General features: G+C 46.1%; 2 protein-coding genes across 7 annotated transcripts in view; one reads left to right on the top strand and one right to left on the bottom strand.

Moving 5' to 3' along the window:
- Positions 1-408: 408 nt before the first annotated feature.
- ACTR1A (actin related protein 1A) lies at positions 409-15,756 on the bottom strand. Its single transcript, XM_039871362.1, has 11 exons — positions 15,599-15,756; positions 9,038-9,102; positions 8,064-8,139; positions 7,190-7,315; positions 6,260-6,384; positions 4,853-5,069; positions 4,058-4,150; positions 3,278-3,452; positions 3,113-3,174; positions 2,395-2,435; positions 409-2,220 (listed from the first exon to the last, which is right to left on the bottom strand). The coding sequence occupies exons 1-11, from the start codon at positions 15,644-15,646 to the stop codon at positions 2,118-2,120; spliced, it is 1,131 nt and encodes a 376-aa protein (XP_039727296.1). The 5' UTR covers positions 15,647-15,756; the 3' UTR covers positions 409-2,117.
- Positions 15,757-17,278: 1,522 nt separating this feature from the next.
- Positions 17,279-22,649, top strand: part of SUFU (SUFU negative regulator of hedgehog signaling) — a 93,031-nt gene continuing 87,660 nt past the window's right edge. For 4 of the 6 annotated variants that reach the window (XR_005654684.1, XM_039871352.1, XM_039871351.1 and 1 more), the window contains exons 1-2: positions 17,279-17,646; positions 21,737-21,871. Coding sequence is in view for 5 of the 6 variants with exons in the window: in XM_039871352.1 (XP_039727286.1) it covers positions 17,465-17,646; positions 21,737-21,871 (317 nt within the window). In the remaining variant the exon portion in view is untranslated. The remainder of the gene's footprint in view (positions 17,647-21,736; positions 21,872-22,649) is intronic. The other 2 variants (XM_039871350.1, XM_039871349.1) reach the window with 1 other exon arrangement.

Genomic DNA, 22,649 nt, shown 5'->3' with positions numbered 1-22,649 from the left:
CTATCTCCTCGTCTGTGAAGTGGATGATAAAAATATCTACACTTTGTAGGGTTGTTGTGAGGATCAAATGGGTTAACATTTGTAAAGTGCCTGGCAATTCTCTGCCACCCCTCAGGTAAACAAGTTTAAAATGGAGGACTGGTTAATCAGAGTATCTGAGCAGGGGCCCAGGAACTGCATTTTAATAAGCTCCTTAGGTTCTTATACACGTGGAAGTTTTGAGAGCCTGATTTCAGGATGTCAAGAGCAGTTCCTCTCATTTGCTGGGACTTGGGCTAAGGTCTGGCAGAGTCTGATTGGTGCAACAGTGCCCTCTAGAGGACAGCCTTGGCCAGTTACCACTTCAGATTTAGGGTTCACAGCTCCTCCCTCTTCCTACCCAGCACTAACTATAGACAGAGGCCCAGCTGACAGGTCTATTGGAAGGACTTTATTTAAGTACACGGGGCCCCCACCAGGCAACGTGGTTTGTGCGAGGCTGTGTGAGGGACAGGCTTGGGCTAAGAGAAGGGAGGTGAGCTGGTTAAGCACACAGCAGTCCGCGGGGTCGCCACATCGCTCTCACACACACCTGTTGCTGTGGCCCACACCTGGCAGGACCTTTGGTCCTTGGACGGCATGGGGGAGAATACTGCCTGGAATCTGGGATTGGGACAGGTCTTGGTGTCAGGTGAGGGTGCCGGTGAACATTTGCTAGCCCCAGCTTTGTACCATCTGGGCTAAAGGCCTTTGGACCACTGCTAAACCAGCCCAGTCCAGGGTAGGCGCCTGGCCCCACTGGACCGGAGGAGATGAACCTGAGCCCATCAGCTCCTGGGACTCGGGTCTGGTCTCCTCCCTCCCTAAACAAACAAGTCCAAAGTCAAGAACGGCATAAAATCAGCCCAGAGGGACCTTCTCATTTCTATGAGCTACTCCCCTGGGTCAGCTAGAGTGGGAAAAGGCAACTTGGTTAACTGCAACTCTTTCTCCAGTCTTAAGGGAGCTGGATCCCCAACACCCCTCCTTTACTAGGGCCTCTGTCAAAGGGTGATTCTACCTCCTATTTCAGGAAATCCAACCAGCAACCAGCCTGCTGACTCCAGGGCAGTGAGCAAGTGGAAGAGGGAGAAAGAAAGAGGCTGGTGGGAGTGGCTTTGAGTGTAGCCTCAGATCCCAAATGGTGTCAGCCTATGGATACTGTCAGTTCACCCTCAGCAAAGTGGTGGGGCCCCGGAGGCTACGCTAAGCTTAGGTGCTGTAAACATTAGTGTGAACAGGGTGACTGGTGGGCAGGAGGCGATGACCTCCCTCTCTCCAGCCCCCATACTGAACAATCACTTCAATAAATAAAACTGTTTGAAGATGGCATTGCCCAAGGAAGGATGAAAAGCAATGGCCGGAGGCCAACAGGCTCCTTACTCTCCTGAGACCCCCTGGATGGGGGGCTAGGGGTGGGAATATTAACTCTGCCGCTAACCACAAGTAGCAGTACTCCTACCCTCCTCAAATGCCCAGTGTGGTCCTGGTCCCCAGGTGAAGTTGAAGGCATCCTGCCCTCTCCTGACCCCAGAATCTCAGTAACAGCCTTCCCTGCCTCCCAAACCCAAACTTCAATCAAAACCAGACAGAACTCAACCCCAGTCCCAGTCCTCAGTCCATGATCAAGAGTCATGGAGAACAGAATGATGAGCAAGGGAAGCAGCAGCTGCCTTGGGCCTCAGGGCACCCTGGGGGCGGGGTGGGGTGGGGCTGGCCCAGTCTAGAACGGGCAGCAGCAATGTCTCCCGGGGGTTGGGTTTACCTCCCTCTCTGTCTCCCCATGGTAGTAAACATAGTCCCAAACAGCCAGACAAAGGCCCAACTGACAAAGGAGTGGCGCCCTCTGCCAGCACTCTTCCCTGTCAGGGGCCAGTTAGTGGTCAACCCCAGGCCTCAGGCCGTCACCATCGTGGGTAGTTCATTGTCCTTTCTGGGCCCTGGGATCCCTGGGCCACACTGCACTCGCATAGGCGCACATACTTGTACCCACACACACACTCACACACACAGGCAGTTCCTCGCAAACACTCCGACTCAAGAAAGCGAGTTTTAAAGTGGAGTTAACTTCAGAGAGAGGTGAAGATGATGTCCCAACATTAGAAGGTTTTCCTGTGGATGGATCGGGCACCGTCTTCCTCGTATTCCTTCTTGGAGACCCACATCTTCTTAAAGGTGTCCAGGGAGGCGAGGATAGAGCCCCTAGAATAGAAGGAATCCAAAAGAACATTGTGAGAAAGAGAGTGTGTGTATTTGTAAAGCTGGCCAGGCCCCATAGGACCAAACCATATCAGGCTTTTCTTTAACAGGATGGGGTGATAAGGAGTAATGAATGCCTTCGCTTCCTGTTCTGCTCTTATTCACAGAACTACTCACCCAATCCATGTGGAATACAGTCTCTCCTGAGGTGCAGATATCTGTAAGGGTAGGTGGAAAGAGGAATCTGAGACAGTCATCCTCCCTTCACCTTTTCCCTTTCAACTTCCTCTCAGCAGTAGATGAATTTCACACAATTGGCTTTAAGTTACGTCCCTGCTGGACCCTGTGGCCTCTCTGGGGGGTATTGTGGCCAACATAACACTCATCTTGAGAAGCAGGTTTCCAGCAGCCTTAACTACAATTCCCAGAGAAGATAGGGCTATCTGGGGGCAAGATTCAGCTCTGCCGAGGGCTGGTCGGAGCAGTCTTCAAGACAGCAAGCACACTCCTTCATTTAGGATCCCTCCTTCCTTAGGCAGGCTAGCTCCCCTCAGCAGCCACTAAGATGTTGGGACTGTGTCACAGGGGAGCAGCAAAAGTCAATCTCTTGTCAATGTTAGTTTCCCTGAAAGTCCTCACGTTGGGCCCTCAGCCTAGCACCCTGCCACATCTGAGTACTAGGACTGTCCCCTTTTGTGAAGATGGAGAATGAGATTGGGTCCTCTTCTCTGGCAGACCTCGGGGTCAGTGTGGAAGCAGGAACCATCTGGCAGTGCCTGTATAGTCCTGGCTACTTGAAAACCTTGGGCAGAGCTGGAGGGGTGGCCATACCATGTGGCACTACAGACCCTTGAAGCCCAATTCTATCCTGCCCCCGCCCCCGCCATGCTCCTACCCTGATCTTCACATCTTTCGGAGCCAGTTTCTTCACTTCACTCAGTAGCCTGTCACCAAATCCTGAATGGGCAGAAAAGGAGAATTTTAAGTCAATCCTCTGAGCATCTAGGCCCAGCAGAATCTGGAAGCTTCTTGGGGAAGGGCCCTAAGAGCAAAGACCAACCTTTGAACAGGGTGGAGCCTCCCGAGAGGACAATGTTAGAGAAAAGTGTGCGCCGCAGGTCCATGTCAGACTTCTGGATGGCAAACACCAGCACCTCATGGATGCCCTCACTCTCCTCGCCAATCAGGTCTGGCCTGAACAGCAGCTCAGGTGCCCGGAATCGGGAAGGACCAATCTGCAGGGTGACAGGCAAGTTTCAGAGGCTGGGACTGGGGCTGAGGTCCCTTTGGGAGTGGGAATGGAAGGGGCCCCTCTGTCCACCTCTTCCTAACCAGGTGGCTATGAAGGCCAGGCTCAAGGGCTTCCAGGAACAAAGATTGGACTTCTGGGAACAAATAAGGAACAAAAAGGAACAAATAGGGCTCCTGGGAAATGAGAGAGGAAATACCTAGGTTTAATCCTAGCTCTTGCCTTTTAATCCCAGCCAAGAGACCTCTGGCATGAATACATGGATTCATTCATTCATGGAAATTTCTTCGTATCGGTGGAGGTCCAAGGAGAGGCAACTCACCCTACTCTGTGCCCAAGTGGTTAAGGACAGCACTAACTACCCCTGTTCATAATCCCACCCTGACCTAGAAGAATGCCTCTGGTGCCTCCTGGATTCCACATGGGAGAAGCAAAGTCCCTAGCACCTTGCTTGGTAGAAGACGGTACTGCTCCAGGCAAGGGGTGCAAAAAGGAGGATACATCTGACTCCAGCCTCCTCATGGGGAGTTCTGTTTGGGCCCAGAGCTTTTGGGGCCTGAGGGGACTGAGTGGAGAGGCTTGGTCGCCTACCTCAATGGTGCTGCCGTCGGGCAGGTAGTACTGGGCCTTCTCCGTCTCTAGTGTCTCATCCTTCTGGGGATTTATGGATAGGTAGCAGGCTCTCTGCAGAACCAAGCATGAGTCAGGCAGGCAGGAAACCTGGTGCCTACTTGGTCAAAGTGCCAGGGGAGTGATGTGCTGCTTCAGACATCTGCCCATCGCAGTGACTGCCCTACAGAGTTGCTGCCCTGAAGCAGGAGCAGGGAGATTTCTGTCGGCCTTCACTGAGTGGCACTTAGGATACGAGTTCCCACCTACTCCACTTTTGTGGAAACTTGGCTCTCTGGATCTAGCTCTGAGACCACAACCTAATTTTAGTCCAGACTCAGGCAATTTTCTACTACTCATAGGGTTCTGGGTCCCGCTTACCCAGCTCAGAGGTTTCCCTAGAGCCACAGGTGGCAGGAGGATTTAGTTTACTTAAAAAAAATGTATTCTGAATTCCTCAAGGATGTAAAAGAACATATGTAATTTGTACATAAAGTATAAAAAAAGTGATCACTGGTGTACCCATCACCCAGTTTAAGAAATAGAAGCAGCTCCCTTTCCCTAAAAGATGGTAGCACTTTGGGAAGGTGAGTCTGTCAGTGTAAGGGGTCCCAGCTGGAGTTCACACAGCCACCAAGTGGCCTGGTTGGGGAGAAAAGAACCTGGCCAAGACCCCCTGGATGGGAGCTTCGCCTCTCTTCACTCCAAGTCATGGAGGTCCTGGCTGCTCTGTTCTCATTCCCTATCCCGTCCCTGGGCCCATGGGGCAGCACTCACTTCTTTTATGGCCTTGACAATCTCAAACTCGGAGGAGGAGTGGAAATCATAGCCCTCCTTACGCAGGTAGAGACGAAGGAAGCGAGAGACGTCTCGGCCAGCGATGTCGATACGCATGATTGAGTGGGGCATGGCAAAACCCTCATAAATGGGCACAGCATGGGTGACACCATCTCCAGAGTCCAGCACCACACCTGTGGTCCTGCCTGTGGCATAACTGAAACAAAGTGGACAAACCATCACTAACCCCTGACTCCTCACTCTGGGAAGAAACTCATTTCTTTTAAGAGTTCAATGTCAGCTAAACTAAAGCTGGGGCCTGCCTTTCTCCAGGGGCCTTAGACTGGACTGAGTACCAGGAAGCCTGAGCATTGAAGCAAACCTTGAAATACCTGGATGAAAGGTGCTGAGCCTCTCCAGCTCACTCCCCACTTCCAGAAGAGCAGGCCTTCCAATCTCAGGAGATGGCCTGGCTTTTAACCATTTCAGGGACCTAGCCTGAGGGGCAGTTTTTACTCTCTAGACAAGAGGTTAAAACTCAAATTCCTACAGGGGCTAGGCAGGAAAAGTAAATGAGTAAAGGAAAATAAGATTTTCACTTCCACAAAAAGAACAGCTACCCCCACCCCTCCACATGGCCCTCTAGGCCTGTCCTGTTTTTTCTTTTTTAGTAGAGACAAGGGTATAGACATATAGCTCTGTAATATGATAAATAGCAACTGACAGTCTGCCTTCATGTTGGGAGAACAAGGAATGGAGTGGACTGTGGTGAAGTTAAACTAGCAAACTCGATCTAAAATGGCAGCTGCTATTTCAGCTCCAGCTGATTTCTGCCCTATGGGAATGCAGGCCCGACATTACTAGATCTTTCCATTTTTTTCAGAGAAGCCAGGAATTTGGATTGTGATAGGAAATCTTCTGATTTTTAAATGCTGGCTCACAACTTTTTAATGGGATCAAACACATCCCCTCTGCAGGTCACCAATGTACAAACTTGGCCATAGACAACCTTGGTGTGAGGCAGGCTGGGAACATGACCCGAATGACAGGGGCATGAGAACAGGGAGCACGGTGGTGTTTTCATCATGACCCTACTACCAGCCTCACATAGCACCTGGCACAAGTAGGCACTGAATAAATAATCTAAACACACTACAAGGCCCTTCAGGAAGAGCTGTAGCAGCAAGTGGCCTTCCCAGCAGGCAGAGCACAGAGCCTTGGGCACCAAACCCCTAGACAGTATGAGGCTGGGAGATAGTCTCAGTGTTTCCTTTCCCAGCATCTTTAACCTTTCCCTAGTGGGGTGCTCAAGTTGCTCTGAACCAAAGGAGAGGCATCCTTGATACCAAAGCGAAAGGACAGCTTTCCTCCCAAAGGACCAGGCTGGCCAGCCAGGCTGCTACTCACAGGCTGAGCACGGCTTGCATGGAGATGAAAAGGGCTGGCACATTGAAGGTCTCAAAGAAAACTTCAGCAGCTCGTTCCCGGTTTTTCCTTGGGTTTAAAGGCGCTTCTGTCAGGAGCACAGGATGCTGGTGAAAAATGCCCATAGGTCAATCAAGGCGAGAACAGATTTCCACTCCTCATTAGTACTGGGGTAGAAGCCTCTGTGGGGCTGGCTAGAAAGCCCAGGAAACATTTGTCAGCATCTCTCCAAAAAACGGCAAGCTGGGGCTGTCACCTACCCATGCCCAGGTCAATTTCTCAATTTTCCAAAATCCTACCCCCTCAAGAGTCTCTCTGTTTTTGCCTCCACTCCTTTACTCTCCTCTTTTTCCTCCAAGATTCTTATATAGGTCCCTGTATACATCTCCAATTGTCAAGAAGATTTTGCTATACTCTAAATTTGGAATTATGATAAAAAAAAAGTTAATTTTTTCAAAATAGAAAATTTCAATATTGAATGCATTTTTAAAAAACAGAATATAGCCTTCCCCCGGAAATTCTGATACACCTAGTATTCACATTCCTTAGTGTTTCTGAGTTGAGGGTTACTTCCTTAGAAATTATAGGCTCTGAAGTCTGAAAGATATGAGTTTGAATCTCAGCTCTATCACTTTATTAACTGGGTGATCCTGGAAATACTACTTGGCTTCTCTGAATTTCTGTTCCCTTGTCTATAAACTGGAGATAATATTACCTACATGTGTAAGTAATGATGTAATGGTGTAAAGATTAAATGCAAACATGTCTGAAAAGCACATGGCCTGGTTCCTGGCACATCGTAAGACTCAAACCCTCTTGGCAGTTATCCTCCTCCTCCTCTTCCTCATCTCTGGGGTAGGGGTTATGCCCACTGCACACCCTGCAGGGCTGCTCCACACACAGGACTCTCACCTCCTCTGAGAAAGTCTGTAGCTGGTCCTTAGAATAGACATATTGCCAGATGCGCTCCATGTCATTCCAGTCCTTGACAATGCCATGTTCCATGGGGTACCGGATGGAGAGCAGTCCTCGGTGCTCCTGGGTATAGAGAACGGGACTTACAGCAGCAGTCAGCTTCTCAGCTGGGCTGCCTGGTGGATCCTGCTCATCCAGACTGGAGTTCCCCGCAACCTCAGTCCTCACCCAGGGCTAAGGGTGGGCACCCATTCTTGCAGTCTCCAACAGAATGCTGCAAATTGCTCTCACTGACCAATCAGCTAGTGAAGCAGAAGGCTTCTGCTTTTCCATGGGCCCTCGGGTGACCCTAGGGCAAGTGACAGGAGGCACCCTCTTTATTGCCTGGTCCCAGGACATATCTCCTGGCTCCCACCTCTGGACTTCAGCACTTGGAGCCAAGGTTGGCAACCATGATTATTGTTCTGCTTCTAGAGGCTGCCTGAGAGCTCTGCCAAACTGTGCTGATCAACTCATCCCCAGGGTACCCCAGCCAGGATCTCTCCCCAATCCCTTTTGCCAAAAAGGTAACCAAGCCAGTCAATTTGATCATTGGCAAGGTAGTGACAGAATACAGAAAGAAGGCAAAAGCCATTTTCTAGACACGTCTCTGTTTCCCAAAGTGGGGTTTGATATTTTCTCTCCAAAACCAGAGGTTGCTCTGGGGAGAAATGAACCAACGAGGCTTAGGATGAGAGAACCAAAGGGGAGATTTTAAGAGGAAACTGCTCCTTTTACTCATGGCTATGTCTCTCTCTGGAACACTGCTGATGTGGGGAATAACGAAGGTCCTCTGCTGGCCTGAGATTTCTTCAATAGGACTGGGAATTACCTCAGCTTTGGGGCCAATGAAGATGTCGCCTTCGAGGGCTCCTGCCATGACACGAACGTGCTTGGGTCTGCCCACACTACAAAAGAGAGTGGGGAGGACCAACGCTTTTCATTTGGCAACAGAAAACATAACAGAAGGATGTACAGAGGCACATACTTAGGAAGAAATACACTCAATTCTACTGTGATTATCTTTGAGGAGTGAAGTTACAGTTGAGTTTCTTCTTTTTACTTTTCTGCATTTCCCAATTTCTATAATGAACATGTATTGTTTTAAGTTATTTGTACGTTATTTCATGTTTTTATTATATTTATATTATTTTATGTTATTAAAACAAATTTTAGAAGATTCAATATCTCTGCTTCTTCTCTTTCCCCAACATATGTGCAAACCAAGAGAGACAAGGAAACAAGAATTTCTACATGAATGTTAACTCAAAAAATTTCAATTTCCTTAGCCCCTGTCCAAGCCTTCTACTAAGTAGAACTGTGTTGTAACTGTGACAGATGGCTTCTTCCTTTTTCTCCCCCTTTAAGCTCCTTCCCCAAGCACCTGTGCCTTTCTCCTGCCTGCAGTCTCTCTGCCTTAGGAGGAAAGTGCCAAGAAACTCATTTCTTACTAAGATAGTTAATATAGTTTAATGTTAAAGCCCATCCTGGGTGATAGGAGAATTTTTAAAAAAGAGAGCTCCATGAAGAGGCAGTCATCCAGAGCAATGAGTTATCAATGATAACATTTTTGGCATTAGATCAAATCAAATTTTAAAATGAGGTCTCTTGCCTGTGCCTCTCAAATTGTACCATGTAAGCAACTGTTTCCTTTGCTTACTCCAAAAGCCAGCTCCTGTCTTTTGCTTGTTGTTTTGATACCAAGGTTGACCCGAATGACAGATCCCTTCTCCCTAAAAGACGGAGGGCTGACTCTGTAACAAACCTAACAAACCTCCCAAACTTCTAAGCTACAGAATGACTTACTAGTTTGGAAAGCAGTATTTGGGGATCTGATCACCAGCAAAACCAGCTTTAATCACACCAGATCCCTGAGGAGAGAGGAGAGAGAAAGCAAAGTCAGAAGCAGCACAAAAACAAGAGGAGATATATATCATATAATATGTATAATATGGTTCCATTTTTATTTAAGAAAGAGAGAGACCTTATATTTGTGTATAATATATCTATATACGCATTTGTATGGTGAATACATGTTGAAGGGAGGGAAGTGAGACTGAGGATGGTGAGAAGAACTTCCACTGCACACTGAAAGTATTATTTGATTTTTCTGTATTCTGTGACTTTTCTACATTGAATATGTTTTACTTTTCACATTAAAAACAATATTAATGAAGAGAAGAAAAAGAAAACCTGAGAAGAGTAGCTAGAAGCACCAAAGCAGACAAGTTCAGGAACACAACCAAGGTGGGAAGAGCGCATGATTCATTCTGTTATACACCATGAGACACTTTTAACCTGCTTTCCCAGCTCAGGCCTGAACTCTCCCTGCCCTCCAGGGTGTCTATGACAGACACCACCAAGCACTGCCACACTTGAAGCTGACTTCGATGGAATACACATTGGCTGGTTCTTACAGGGGCAGACCACTTTGCTTTGTAGGGGTTACTCGTTAGTCTACTAATGATAAAGAGCAAGAAAGTCCTAAAGCATTGTCTAAGAAAAGAGACCCAACATTATAATCCTCTTGCTCCAACTCTTGGTATCTTGGGTGGGTGCCCAGAAAAGAATCTGACTTCTCCCACCAGCATCTCTGATACCATCCAGAGCCCAACCAAAGTAAACACTGACTCAAGACACAGATACCAACTCCGTGTAGCACAGCTGTCAAGGTTTGGTACTGCCTGCGGACACACCATGTTCTCTTCTTAACTCTTCTACCACCACACCTGATACCCTTATCCTTCCACCCCTACATGGTTGCAGCTAATTGGGACAAGCCTTTTCCTGCTGCCTGTCAACCACTTCTGCCGTGGTGTGCGATATTTCCAGAAATCACAAAGGAAGCAGTAAACACATCAGGAGACACTAAATAGCCAAGGTTACCTTTGCCCTAAAGGCTTCCCAGCAACACCCCTGGTTCCCTCCCTGTTTCTTATTCCTGCTCTTCTATGGGATAAGGGGTTGAGACAGGCCATCCTGGTGCCTGATTCTGGAAACACGGAGGGAGGAAGTAAGAAGTGATTGAAGGATAGGGAAAGCAGTAAGTTCAGCAAGGCAAGCCAGTTCTCTAAGACAGCAGGAACCTCTGCCAACAGAAAAGAGAGAAAACGAGAGATAAGTGCAAACTCATCGGGCTGGGCAGAATTGCAAGGAGCCTGGAAAAGGTGCAGCTGTAAACTGAGCTAAATGACTGAGAAGGAGGGAGAACTATCCTACTGCGACCTAAGGGCTCTGGGACAGCGGCATGGAGGCGAGAACAGCATTGTACAAGAGGACTCTGGGAACTTGTTACTCAAGCTTCCTATAATAGCTCACTGCCTTCATCTGGGTGTGGTAGTGCCAACAGACTCACTGACTCTCTTGGCAGAGGCTGAAAACAAGAAATGTAAAGATGAGATCTGTATTTCAGAGTCTAGATATTTTTAAAGAGATTATTTTCCTGGATTTTGAGTTTACTAGCAAAAGGATTAGAGTCTGAGTAACAAGGCAGATTAAGATGTTAGGTTCATTTGTTCCTCTCTGTCCTCCCATCAAGTGTATAACAGGCCCAGTTCAAATATCACTCACTACCTTTCTCCTGAAGACTAGTCTCTAAGTAGAATTAATTATTGTCTTTGATTATCTCATAAAATCACCATTAACTGTACCATTATGCAGCAGGCATTTTATTCTGCTTTGTATTTGACCTTACGGTTTCCATTTTTGTCTCTAGCCCAAGTTCCTTGAGGTCAGAGACTTTATATATAATCAGCAGTATCTGGCATTTGCAGGGTACTCAGATAGGCTAGCTGACTAAAATGAAAATCAAGCTGAAATGATTCACAGATGAAGTCTAATGTATGGAACTTGAAGAAGCAGCTGGAATGCCAGAAGCCCCAGGCAGAGGTGGTGCAGGAAAGGCCAAGGTGTTGGCAATGATGCACAAGACTTAGGAACCAGACCCAGCTTGTCCCTGCAGTCCCACGAGTGAGCCTGCCAGGCCAGCAGTTGGGTGAAGTATGAGAGGGGACAGGGGAGGCGGTTTCCTCCCTCTTTTGCCACAGTCAGGCACCAGGATGGCCCATCTCTCTATTCTGCCCAAGCCATACCATGAGATCATATAAAAGCATCATGTCAATTTCTTTAACAGTATTTATAACGAGGAACTGTGTACCTGGCAAAAGGGCTGCCACTCTCTTTGTTACTCTAGCAAAATAAGTAAACAAATGCCTTAGAGAGCCTTCTTGAAAACGTAGTCTCATTAAATACTTGATTTCTGAGGACTCAAATCTGCTGCTAGCTACCAGTAACCATTCATTCTCTTTCTGATGAAGGCAAACAAATAGCAAATCCATCAGCAAGGCTCTCCCAGTACCTGCTGGAAAGGAAGCTAATTGTCTCTCATTTTACAAGTGGGAAAAGGATGCTGAGAGATGAAGCCTCACATTCTAGGCCACTGGTGGCCCATTTTGGCCCAAAGACATATTTTGTTTGGCCCACAAAGTACTTTTGTTAAAAAGAACTTTATTGAGATAAAATTCACATACCACGCAATTTACCAATTTAAGATATATAATTCAGTGGTTCTTAGTATATTCCCAGACTTGTACAATCATCACCACAATCTAATTTTAGAACTTTTTCATTATCTCAAAAAGAAACTCTGTACCCATTAGCAGTCAGTTTCCATTCTACTGCCCATCCCTGGCTCTGGGCAACCAGCAATCTACTTTCTGTCTCTAGAGACCACAAACTACTTTTACATTAACTTCCAATGGTTAAAAATTGGAGGCTGCATATAAAATTTAACTTTTCTGATTTCTCTTGAAAAATCAGATCTGGCAATACTGGGCCTGCATTCCTGCATGGGGACAACTAGCTGGAAATGAGAAGCAGTTGGCCCTTTGAACAGGCATGGTCAATGCACCCTCTTACTATTTTTAAGGCTACCCTCTTCTTTTTTAACGTTCCTGCTTTGCCTCTGTAGGCACTGAGTTTAAGACCCCTACTCGAGGCAATTCCAGCAATTAATTCATGATATTTCTTTGACATGGTATCTGATTTTTTCTTACCCTCAGAGCATAGTTTGGAAGGAAGCACATCCTTAACTCCCAAAATACACATAATTGAATAGTGAGATATCTCTACAAGTCACCTCTTCACCCTTTCCATCAAGTGAGGGACGAATTCTTGCTGAAGTTGTACAACCTAAAGCCTGAATGTCACATTGCAAGTAGCTATGTTAAATAAATACATTGACTTCATTTCCTCGGTTAATTCTAGTTTAAGTCTCTTAAACTTAAGTGAATCAGCATTTCTTAAGAGCTGATGACAAATTGCAAAAAAATTTTTTTTGAGACAATTAGCGAAATTTGAACATTGACTGGATATTTGATGACCTTAAGAAATTATTATTTTTATAAGGTTTGATAATAGTATATTGCTTATGTTTTTAAAAGAGTATGGGAGAGGGAAATGGGTAGGAATGTAGTAAAAAGACTGGTCAAGAGTTGATATTGTTATAGTTAGGTGATGAATATATGGGTTTGTTATACTATTCCCTCTCTTTGTGTTTTATGTTTGAGATTATCTATAATAAAAAGAAGACCTGGCACATAAGATGCTGGCTCTTAAGAAAAATTCAAAACACAAATACTACACATATACAATATAAAATCATGGATGGAAAGGACCACATCAATTTTATGACTATGGTTGCTTCTGGGACAGAAAGGATGGGATTGTAAAGGGGTACAGAGAGCTTTCAATTATATCTGTAATGTTTTATTTCCTAAAAAGAAATCTGAAGCAAATATGGCAAATGTCAACATGTCTTAAATTTGAATGGTAGTCTATGGCCATGCCACCCTGAACGTACACGATCTCATCTGATCTCAGAAACTGGTTAGTATTTCGATGGGAGACCACCTAGGAATACCAGGTGCTGTAGGCATTAAAAAAAAAAAAAAAAAAAATTGAGTGGTAGACACTGTGCTATGTGGGTGCTTATTATATATTTTTCTGAAATTTTCTGTATATTTAATGTATCACATTTTTTAAAAGGGTGCTAAAGGAGCATAACATCCATCAAAAACAGTAAAACTCTTATCTTACTGATTAACTTGTAAGGATCTGATACTGTTCCTGAACTTAGGTCCACATAGTCACAAAGACAGTTATAAGACTGACCAATGTTGATCCATTTTAGGACAGAACTTAACCTTTGTGATCTTAGCAAAGACTTGAGCTTTGACATAAACATAGCAATCTAATCAAAGTGTTGTAGTCCTCAAAATGTTGCTGGGGAGCTGCCCTCCTCTTGTATTACTGTTGTGTTGTATTGTACACCTTTGGGAAAAGTAATTTTAGTTTTTAAAAATACCTATCATTTTACTATTGTCATTAAAGCACAGGCATGGACACACACATCCTCATTTTCCTCATTAAATTCTGATGATTTGGTTTGGTGCCAGAATTGGATGAAAGGAGTGGTCAACAATTGTCTTAATACTGAGAAATGTTGTGAACCGATAATGAGGCTCTTCCCTCTTTTCCCTGCTTTCTTTCTTCTCCTTTCTTTTAAATACACTCTTCTTAGCCCAACAATAAAACTGCAGTAACATGTTAAGCTATGGAGCTGTTAAATCTGATAGAGACGCATTAAACTCATAATATAAAGCTGGCCCGAATATTTCAAATAATTCTTTCCTATTCATCTTTCCCTTTGAAATAAAACAAAACTCTCTAAATGTCAAACAGCAAGAACTACTCGAGGCCTCAAATTTAAAAACGTGGCAGATGCTCAGTAAACCCTAATGGGAAAATTACTTGTTTCTTCTATTTCACCTTTCGGCAGAATTATCGGCATAATAAAGAAAATGCTTTCGCAAAGAAAAAACAAGTCAATTCTTTAAATCGTAAAACTAAAAATGGAGAGAAGAAAAGCTAAGAACAAAAAAGCACCTTTCTTTGCAAAAAAGTAAGAAACTTGGAACACGATCTCAATTTGAGTCTTGGCTCCTCAACTCACAAACCTGGTAGTTCGAATACTGTTATTGAACCTCTCCAAGTCTCACTGTCCTGCATAAACTGGGGATATTCATTCCCATCTACCTACCACAGTTGAAGCTTAAAAGAGATGATGCAAATGAAAGGACCCTGCAACATGCCTAAGGTCCCAAAGGCTAGATCAACAGAGAGAATCTGACAACTTAGGAGAGGAAACTGGCAGTTTTGCCTCAATAGAGGGACTCAGAAAGGGCACAGAAAAGGTTATCAACCAAGGTTGGTGTGACCACGCCTTTGAGTGGAAGAAACAAATGCAGTTGTTTCACAATTGTCCCCCTCCGCCCAAAATAATAGCAGTATTTAAATTCTTTTCATTTGTTATTATTGATAAATTTGCGTGGGGTACAAGCAAGGGGAAGGACAGATAAAGCACTGCATTTAGGGCACCTCTACTGTGCGACCTTGGGCTCACTTTACCTCTTAGCGCTTTTTTTTCTCATTTGTAAAACGAGGATCTAACTTCCTGTAGTAACGATCCACTAAATTTTTGTGAGGATCCAACTCGAATATATGTGAAATCCCTCCGTAAGTGCTAGAGCTCCTGGCAAATATGTCAGTAATTTTTCGCCCCAGCAATTAGGCATTCGGAAGAGGAAGATACCTCCGTTTGCTTTGTCACTCTCCTTTCTTCTCGACTTTTATTAACGCCATAACTTATCATCACAGAAATAAGTGAAATCCTACGACCATTTCAGATACCAGATTCTCAGGCCCCACCCAGATACGTCGTCAGGCCGCCAGGCCTGCTCGGGGCCGAAGGAAACTTAGCCCTTCTCCACCCGCGGGCGGGCCCTAGCTCATCAGGCCCCGCCGCTGAGAGTTCCGGAAGCCAATCCCCACAGCCTTCGTGCACCGCCCCGCCCCTGAGAGAGGAGAAACACTATGGCGGCCCGGAAAAACGTCAAAGGCGCAAGCCAATCACTGCAGAGGACAGCCCTCATCAGGCACCGCTCAGAGGCGGGGTCATCAATCATAACTGACAGCCAGAGCGGCCAATAGCGTTATCGGAAACTGGGGAAGGGCGGGTGCCGGGCGCTCACAGAGCGGTTAAGGCCCCTCGAGCAAAAGGGCCCAAGGACCTGGTTTGGACTACAGCTTTTCTCCTTATCTATCCCAAGTTCTCCATCCCATGGTTGCTGGTCGGCTTCCCTGCCTGTGAACTACGGGAGGCGGGAAGGACAGAGGCAGCGGCGGCTGAACCCGCCTGACAGGCCAGACCAGTGACAAAGAGCCGGCGGCCCAGACTGAAACCTGGGAAGCAATCCCTTTGGGAAGGAGAACATAAGTCCCTTTAGAGATAGGAAAGATGCAACTCACGTTGTCGATCACAACAGGCTGGTTGGCGATCACATCGTAGGACTCCATGGCAGAAGAATCTCTCCTTCCGAGGAAGGAACTGCCTGCCGGGTCCGCTGCTAGCGCTACTGAAACGCATGCGCAGTCTAGCCGCCGGTGCTGGACAGCTAGGGAGCGGTCCGACCTCTTCTCGGAAGAACGACAACCCCCAGCATGCCTTGCACCTGCAGTGAGGAAGCCACGCCCTTTAGGAGCCCCGCCTAGTTTAAGAGACTGCGTCGCGTTTCCGACACGCAGTACTCTGGGCCTTGTAGTCTCTATAGGTAACTAGAAGAGGATGCAGATTGACGGTTGTATTGCATTCTTGGATCTGTAGTCCCATTGAAGGGATTCTCAGTGCTTGTTGAAGTACTTTTCTGTAGTTCGCTTTGGATTGGTCAGTAATTCGTGGACGTTTCGATTTTACAGATCAGTCCTGCCACTTTCCACCACTTCTGGACAATATAAGGTTACCGTGTTTTTATTGGGGTCCATAAGACATTAGCAAACATCTATCACCATCACACTCTAATAAAGGTAATTTAACACACACACACGGACAGACGTATTTCCAGAATAAAGGAAAATAATTTGCACGAAATTTACTTTTTAGGAAAAAAAGCGTATTTTCATCGTTTTTCGTGTTTTTTTCCCTGGATGTGTGTAAGTTTGGCAACAGGCTAACATTGATCTGAAGACTAGCCTTTGGAACTACTGGTATAGAATTGACATTGGTGAGTGAGAAAATTGAGGTGAAAAGTCACTGCTTTCAAAGTGTCACTGCTTTCAAATGAGCTAAGCGCATTTTTCTTTAGATTTTTTCTTTCCCCCGCTTCACATTGTAGGGACTCTTTTAGCCAATAGGTAGTCAATAGGTAGTCAGGACTCTCTTCTATCGCTGTCTCTTGGAATTTCTTCAAGATAATTTAGTGGAAAACATTATTTTTTCAAAAGTTATTGTAAACAGAAAAATAAGTCCCAACCCAGGGCCTTAGGAATTAAAAATTCTCCCAGTTACAGAGAGTCAAGGTAATAGTAGATAACGGATATGGAATTCCTCAAGGCAATCTGCATATATCTGTCTGAAACACAACAAAGAAGAGATTGTCATCATCACTAAAAACTTTTATTAAATAATTACCAAGTCTTTTTAATTGATCCTAGTTTACCTAACTCTTGTTATTTTCTGTCAGAACTCCCAAACAGGTATTTCGACATACAACCCCTGAGTTCAGCAGTGTTAGTGTCAGTCAATACGGTCAGTGGACATTCAAAGACGTAGGAAGCATTCAGATTTATAATCTATTAAGACTAATGCCACATGCACAAATGAATCAATCTATTGTCAGATTTATGTTTAAATCCTTGTTAGCAGCGTGTCAGCAGACTAGTGAAACCCTTCGTTAGCACATTTCCTAGCGTTTTCGTGGGACCCTAGCACCTCATGAGGATGGTTCCACAGCTCTATTTAAACGTAGGTTCCTCCTAACACTAGGGGGAGGCCAAGAGCCTTGGAAAACCCCCGACACAGGGAGTGAGAGGCGGGATCTATCGCCAGGGCAAGCCGTCCGCCTGTGACTGGCACAGACACTAGCCAATGGGATCCGTAATAGGGCGCGCCGCTGCCCCGCCCCTTTGAGCGCCCCTAGGCCCCCGAGGCACCCTCTGGCGGTCTCTGAGGCGGCGACGGCTTGGGCGGACGGTCCGCCGTGCGCAGGCGCGGAGCCTAGACCTCGCTGCAGCCCCCATCGCTTTGGGGAGTCGCACCCACCCGGTCCGCCCGCTGGCGCGTCAGTGCTCTCCCGCTCGTCCGCCCTCGCGGGTCCTCTCAGCGCCCTACGCGCCCGGATGGCGGAGCTGCGGCCTAGCGGCGCCCCCGGCCCCGCCGCGCCCCCGGCCCCTGGCCCTACTGCCCCGCCGGCCTTCGCTTCGCTCTTTCCTCCGGGACTGCACGCCATCTACGGAGAGTGTCGCCGCCTGTACCCTGACCAGCCGAACCCGCTCCAGGTTACAGCTATCGTCAAGTACTGGTATGCCCTGGGCCGTGGGGAGACCGACCCGGCGCGCAGGGCAGGGTTAAAGCACCAAGGGCGAAGTAATATGCCAAGGAGAAGGAGGAGAAGGAGAATGGTTAAAGCACTTGAAAGGAGGGCTTCCTGCTGTGAGGGAAGGAGTTAAGGCTCAAGTTGGAAATGGGGACAAAGGGGTTAACGGAGCCTGTGGGTGGCAAAGGGTTAACGAGGGTGGGGAGGTTGAAGAGTTAACTAGGACTAGGAGAATAGAGTGAATTGAGGGTGTGTGTATGAGCAGAGAGGGGAACCAGAGGAGAGTGGGAACTGTAAACGTGGTGAAAGGAGGGGGCGCCTGTAGGGGTCAGATAGTGGGCAAGAAGGAAGCCAGGGGGGGGGCAGCTCAAGTGGGATGGGGGAGAGTGAAATCTGGGGAGCATATGAGAGGGCTTTGGAGTAACGCGGCTGGAGGAGCTCCGAGGGCACGAGACTGCACAGGGTAGGGGCGGGTCTGGGCACCCTGGCTCTCCAGTGGGTTAGGAGGGGAGCAAGTTGTGAGCGTTGTGCTTGTGAACAGACTGGGAGGTCTCCTTATGATACTTTCCCAATGAGCTCAGTCATTATCAGTGCAGTGCTTTTGTGTTTGAAGTTTCATGGAACAACTTTTCCTGATAAACTTTCTGCTTACTCTGCACAGTTCTTTTGATGCGGAGCTGACTCTGTTTCTGCAGCTGCTTTGCTTTAAGGCATTGGCTAGAACGGAGGCAGGCTCAGGGAGAGGTTTGGCTGAGGATCGAAGGGGGGGACCACAGTAAATGCTGAAGACCTAGGATTCACATAGGAAAGAAGGCAGTGAGATGTTGAGGAGTTTCCTGGCCACAAGCTTCAGGATTAGGTAACAGTTTCTCAGAGAAGCTGAGAGTAACTCTCAAGTAGCTCAGTTAAGGATTAGACTTGTTTACAAATGAGCTGCCCTTGGAGTAGGAATGGTCTTTTCTCATTCCCCATTCCTGTTTGTAACCTGTTTCTTCCTGCAGCCTCTGGGGAAAACTGGTGTTATGGGGATTGTGGAAAAGAACCCGTTTTCATGGTCTTTCTGGACCAAAAGTTGGCTGAGGAATTGATTGAATCTGTCTGGAACTACATTCATGCAAGCATTGTATTAGATGACTCCCTTCATGGAATCCTGAAAGACTGTTCAAGCAACTGCTTGGGGTGTGCGCCAATGGGGCAGGTAGACCCTAAGTGAGTAGAGTGGATGTGTTTGCTGGTTATCTCTCCCTTTAGTACTGAGTCTTTCTCCAGGACACGGGCAGAAGCTAGGCCCTATAGGATTGAGACCAGCTAGCTCCCTGGGAGCATGTGAAGAATCTGACAGCCTGGAAGGGCTGGGGACCAGCCACCTGCTCCTTAGAAAGGGCCATGGGGAGCAGCCTGCCTCTGTCTGATAGCCAAGAGGAGGTGTGGTCCACAGTATAGTCTTCTCTGGTAAGCAAACTGTTCCTTAGTTGAGAGGAGTTTTGAAGAGAGCTTCTGAGTGAAAAACTGCTCTTGATAACTTAATCACCCATTCTAATTGCACCTCTATATTTAAATATATATTGTGTGTCATGAGAAAATTGTGCCTGGCTCTGCCATGCTCTTTGTCAGGCCTCATTTTAGTGTAAGGAGAAATCCCTACACAGATTTGGGCAACTGTTTTTATGTCACCCAAGTGGCCATGAAGGATAGAGTTGTGTGTAAAAGATATTGAAGTACATGCCAAGGACTAAGACTGCTTTAGGCAACTTTTTTTTCTTCCTGCTGCAAACTTGTTAACCAGGCAGGACTTATCTTCAGAGATGCACTAATGTGTAATGATAAATAAAGACAATCGTACAGCACTCCGTGAAATTAGAAATGCTGCCTGGATGCAGAAAAATATAAGAGGGAACAGCTCAATGATTGGTTCATTTTAAGATTTGGAGGGGTTTGCATAATTAAGATCCTGAAATTAATTCGTTGATGTCCCTTACATTTAGGATCCCACAAAGCTTCTCTGCATCTCATAGTAGGATGACTGACCCACACTGCCTGAGTTTGGCTGTGGCCTATGGTACCTTGGGATTCCTTTTCTTGCGATGGAAGGGTGGCTCTTTGGCTAGTGGATTCTGGCCAGCAAGGATATCTTGGCTAAAAACTGAGACTTTAGTGAGCAGGGGCCAGAAGCAAGAACAGCAGAGTCTGTGCCTTGAGGTGTAAAGTTGAGTGTTCAAGGAATTAAGTTGAAGGATGCTCTGGGTCCTTGGATAACATCTAAGTGCAAAATATGATTATTTTCTACATACTTATCTGCTTCCTATAAGGCCTCCAAGTAAGTAGAACAGAACACTGTGCTTGGGGACTAGATTCATTTTGTCTGATTCTTGGTCGTTCCTTGCAGTTGGAGTTTTAAGGTAAAGCCTCTCTCCTTGATGCAGTGCCTCCTGGGAGACTTGGCCAGAAAGAGGACTGCTTGGAGTGGCAGATGGAGCATGGAACTGGGGGTACAGTTTTGGCACTTGTTTCTGGATGGACCGAGGCCGAAGGAGGGACAGGACTGGGAATTTGCAGCAGGAAATGAGCAGATATGGAGCCTGTCATTACTCCCGTCCGTTCGAGGCTTCTGTAGCTATCATGGGTCCTTCCAGGGATAGCTACCCTTTTCTTTCCTTTCTCCCTGACAAACTTTCCTAATCTAACTGGTGATGGAATTAGTTAATTGATTTGGGAAAATCAAAAGTTAAGGAAAGACATGGAGATTTGTCCCTTTCCCTAATCCACTCAATTGAGAGTCTAAGATATTTGTAGCGACTTTCTTACAAGTTCTATAAATAACTTAGCATTTCCTAGCAAAGAATAAGGATTTTGACAAAGGCAAATAATATCCTGGCAAAAGAGGATGAAACCAGACCTACTGGTTTTAAAGTGTTTAAATTGCATGGTACTGACAAGCTTGCTTTGATCACATATAACATGTCTTTTATTTGGTTGTTAGTCTTCCTTTAGCATACGATCCCAGTTGCAAAGCACACTCCATCAGTATCCCAGGGCTGGCAAAGCTTTGCAGTCTGTGGAACAATCAGATTCGGTCTGAGGCAGCTCAAATACAGAGTGTTTGTGGCTAAATGCAGACTTCCTCCACTCATGGTTTCTATTTTGTCCATTTCTCAAATCTACCAAGTTTCCCTATACATTTTGAAGAAAAGCAGATTTTTTTTTTTTTAAGAGCACTAATTACTCTACCAAGGGAACCTTTATTGAATTAAATCTTCGGAGTGAGATTATGACTGAATCTCTTCCTCAGTTGCCTCTATGTTGGAATTATGGTGGATGTTTAATACGGTCCTCAGAGGCCCCAAATCATTTAATGTTCCAGCTCTATTTTTGAGGCAGCAGTCTCTGGGATCACCTTCCAGATGCAGGACCCTCACAGGGCTCAGTCTGGCTTCTCTAGTTATCTGTACAGAGCTGAGCTAGTCAAAGTTTGGCCTTTGTCGCTTGCATGATAAAAGACCAGCTTTGCTCTGTGGGGTGCAGGCAGGGGTCTGGAGGTATTGCGTTTGTTCAGAACAAACTGAAATTAACATAGGGTACAATATAGTCTTTCAGGAATTAGCTGTCTAAGAGGCAGGAGTGGAGCTGAGCCTCTGCTTCCAGGAACAATGCCCATTGGGGACGCTCAGGATGGTCTTTCAACAGAGGCCAATTGGATTGACTGATGCACCTCTTGCCTTGAAGTGTGGTATGTTTACAGGCACTGTGGAAGAGAGATAATCCCTGCCAATCCCATTTAGGATTGGTAATATGAAACTGGAGGAAGCAAAGGGGCAACCACACAATCTGTTTTATCTCTAAAAGAGGTCCTAGCTGTTGGAGATCAGAGAAAGAAGTCTGTTGTGCTTATGGAATTGGGTAGCCTCCAATTGCCCATCCCTTGGTCTTATCCCAGAGAGGTATGGCCTCCCTTTAGTTATCTTTCATACCAGATTTCTCCAGGATGGGACCTTTAGTTTAATAAGGCAGAGACCCTTAGCTTCACACTGTCTGCTTTCAGGCTCACACTGACACCCCTGTGTTTTGTCTTTTGCAGGTTGGGTGGCCCAGACCCCTTGGACTATGTTAGCATGTACAGGAACATGGGGAGCCCTTCTGCTAACATCCCTGAGCACTGGCACTACATCAGCTTCGGCCTGAGCGATCTCTATGGTGACAGCAGAGTTCATGAGTGAGTGTATGCCACCTGCCCACCCTCCACCTGCCCATTACTTAGCCTTGAGCCTTATTTCTGAAGTTTTCCTGAGCAGGAGTGATAAAGTCATAGTCTTGTGGGGCTACACTTCTTAGGTAGAACCTCTGGGTTTCTGTCCTCTGTCTGTATCTGCTCAGGCCGAGGTGGGCCAGGTCAGCACCTGAACTCTGCTCATCTGGCGCAGGAAAATGTTCATAATGAGCAAGAGTTTCGGAACTCTGGGTTTTTCCAAACTTGCTCTGATGTTTGAGCTCAGAGGTCAGGCAGCATAGCTGTAACCCAAAACTCACATTGATGCCTGTACGTCTACTTCTTTTTTTTCCTCTCTAATTTATTATGAAAAATGTTAAACATAAGTTATGTTGAAAAAATTTTATAGTGAACACTCATCTATCCACTACCTATATAATACCATTAACATTTTACTCTACTTGCTCTATCATGAATATATCCATCTCTATCCCTCTGTCCATCTTAACCTACTTCCTCTTAACCTGCAGTTGTCTGTCTCAGATTAACCACAGTACATTTTTTTATCCTACTGTCTTCCATTTGCTGCCCTGTACATCTCTAAATTATACTCACCTCCTCTACTTCTCCTTATAATAACTAAATTTAAACAAATTGTAACGTCAAGTTAAACGTAATCGACTTAGTATTGAATCAGCTAAAATAACAGCAACAGTAATAACAAAAGCTAACATTTATTAAGCATCAATTATGAGCCAAGCATTCTTATAATGGCTCTGTGTGT

The sequence above is a fragment of the Pteropus medius genome, unplaced genomic scaffold (assembly GCF_902729225.1).
Source record: "Pteropus medius unplaced genomic scaffold, Ma_sr-lr_union100, whole genome shotgun sequence".
NCBI lineage: Eukaryota > Metazoa > Chordata > Mammalia > Chiroptera > Pteropodidae > Pteropus > Pteropus medius.
This window is presented reverse-complemented; position numbering and strand designations above follow the sequence as displayed.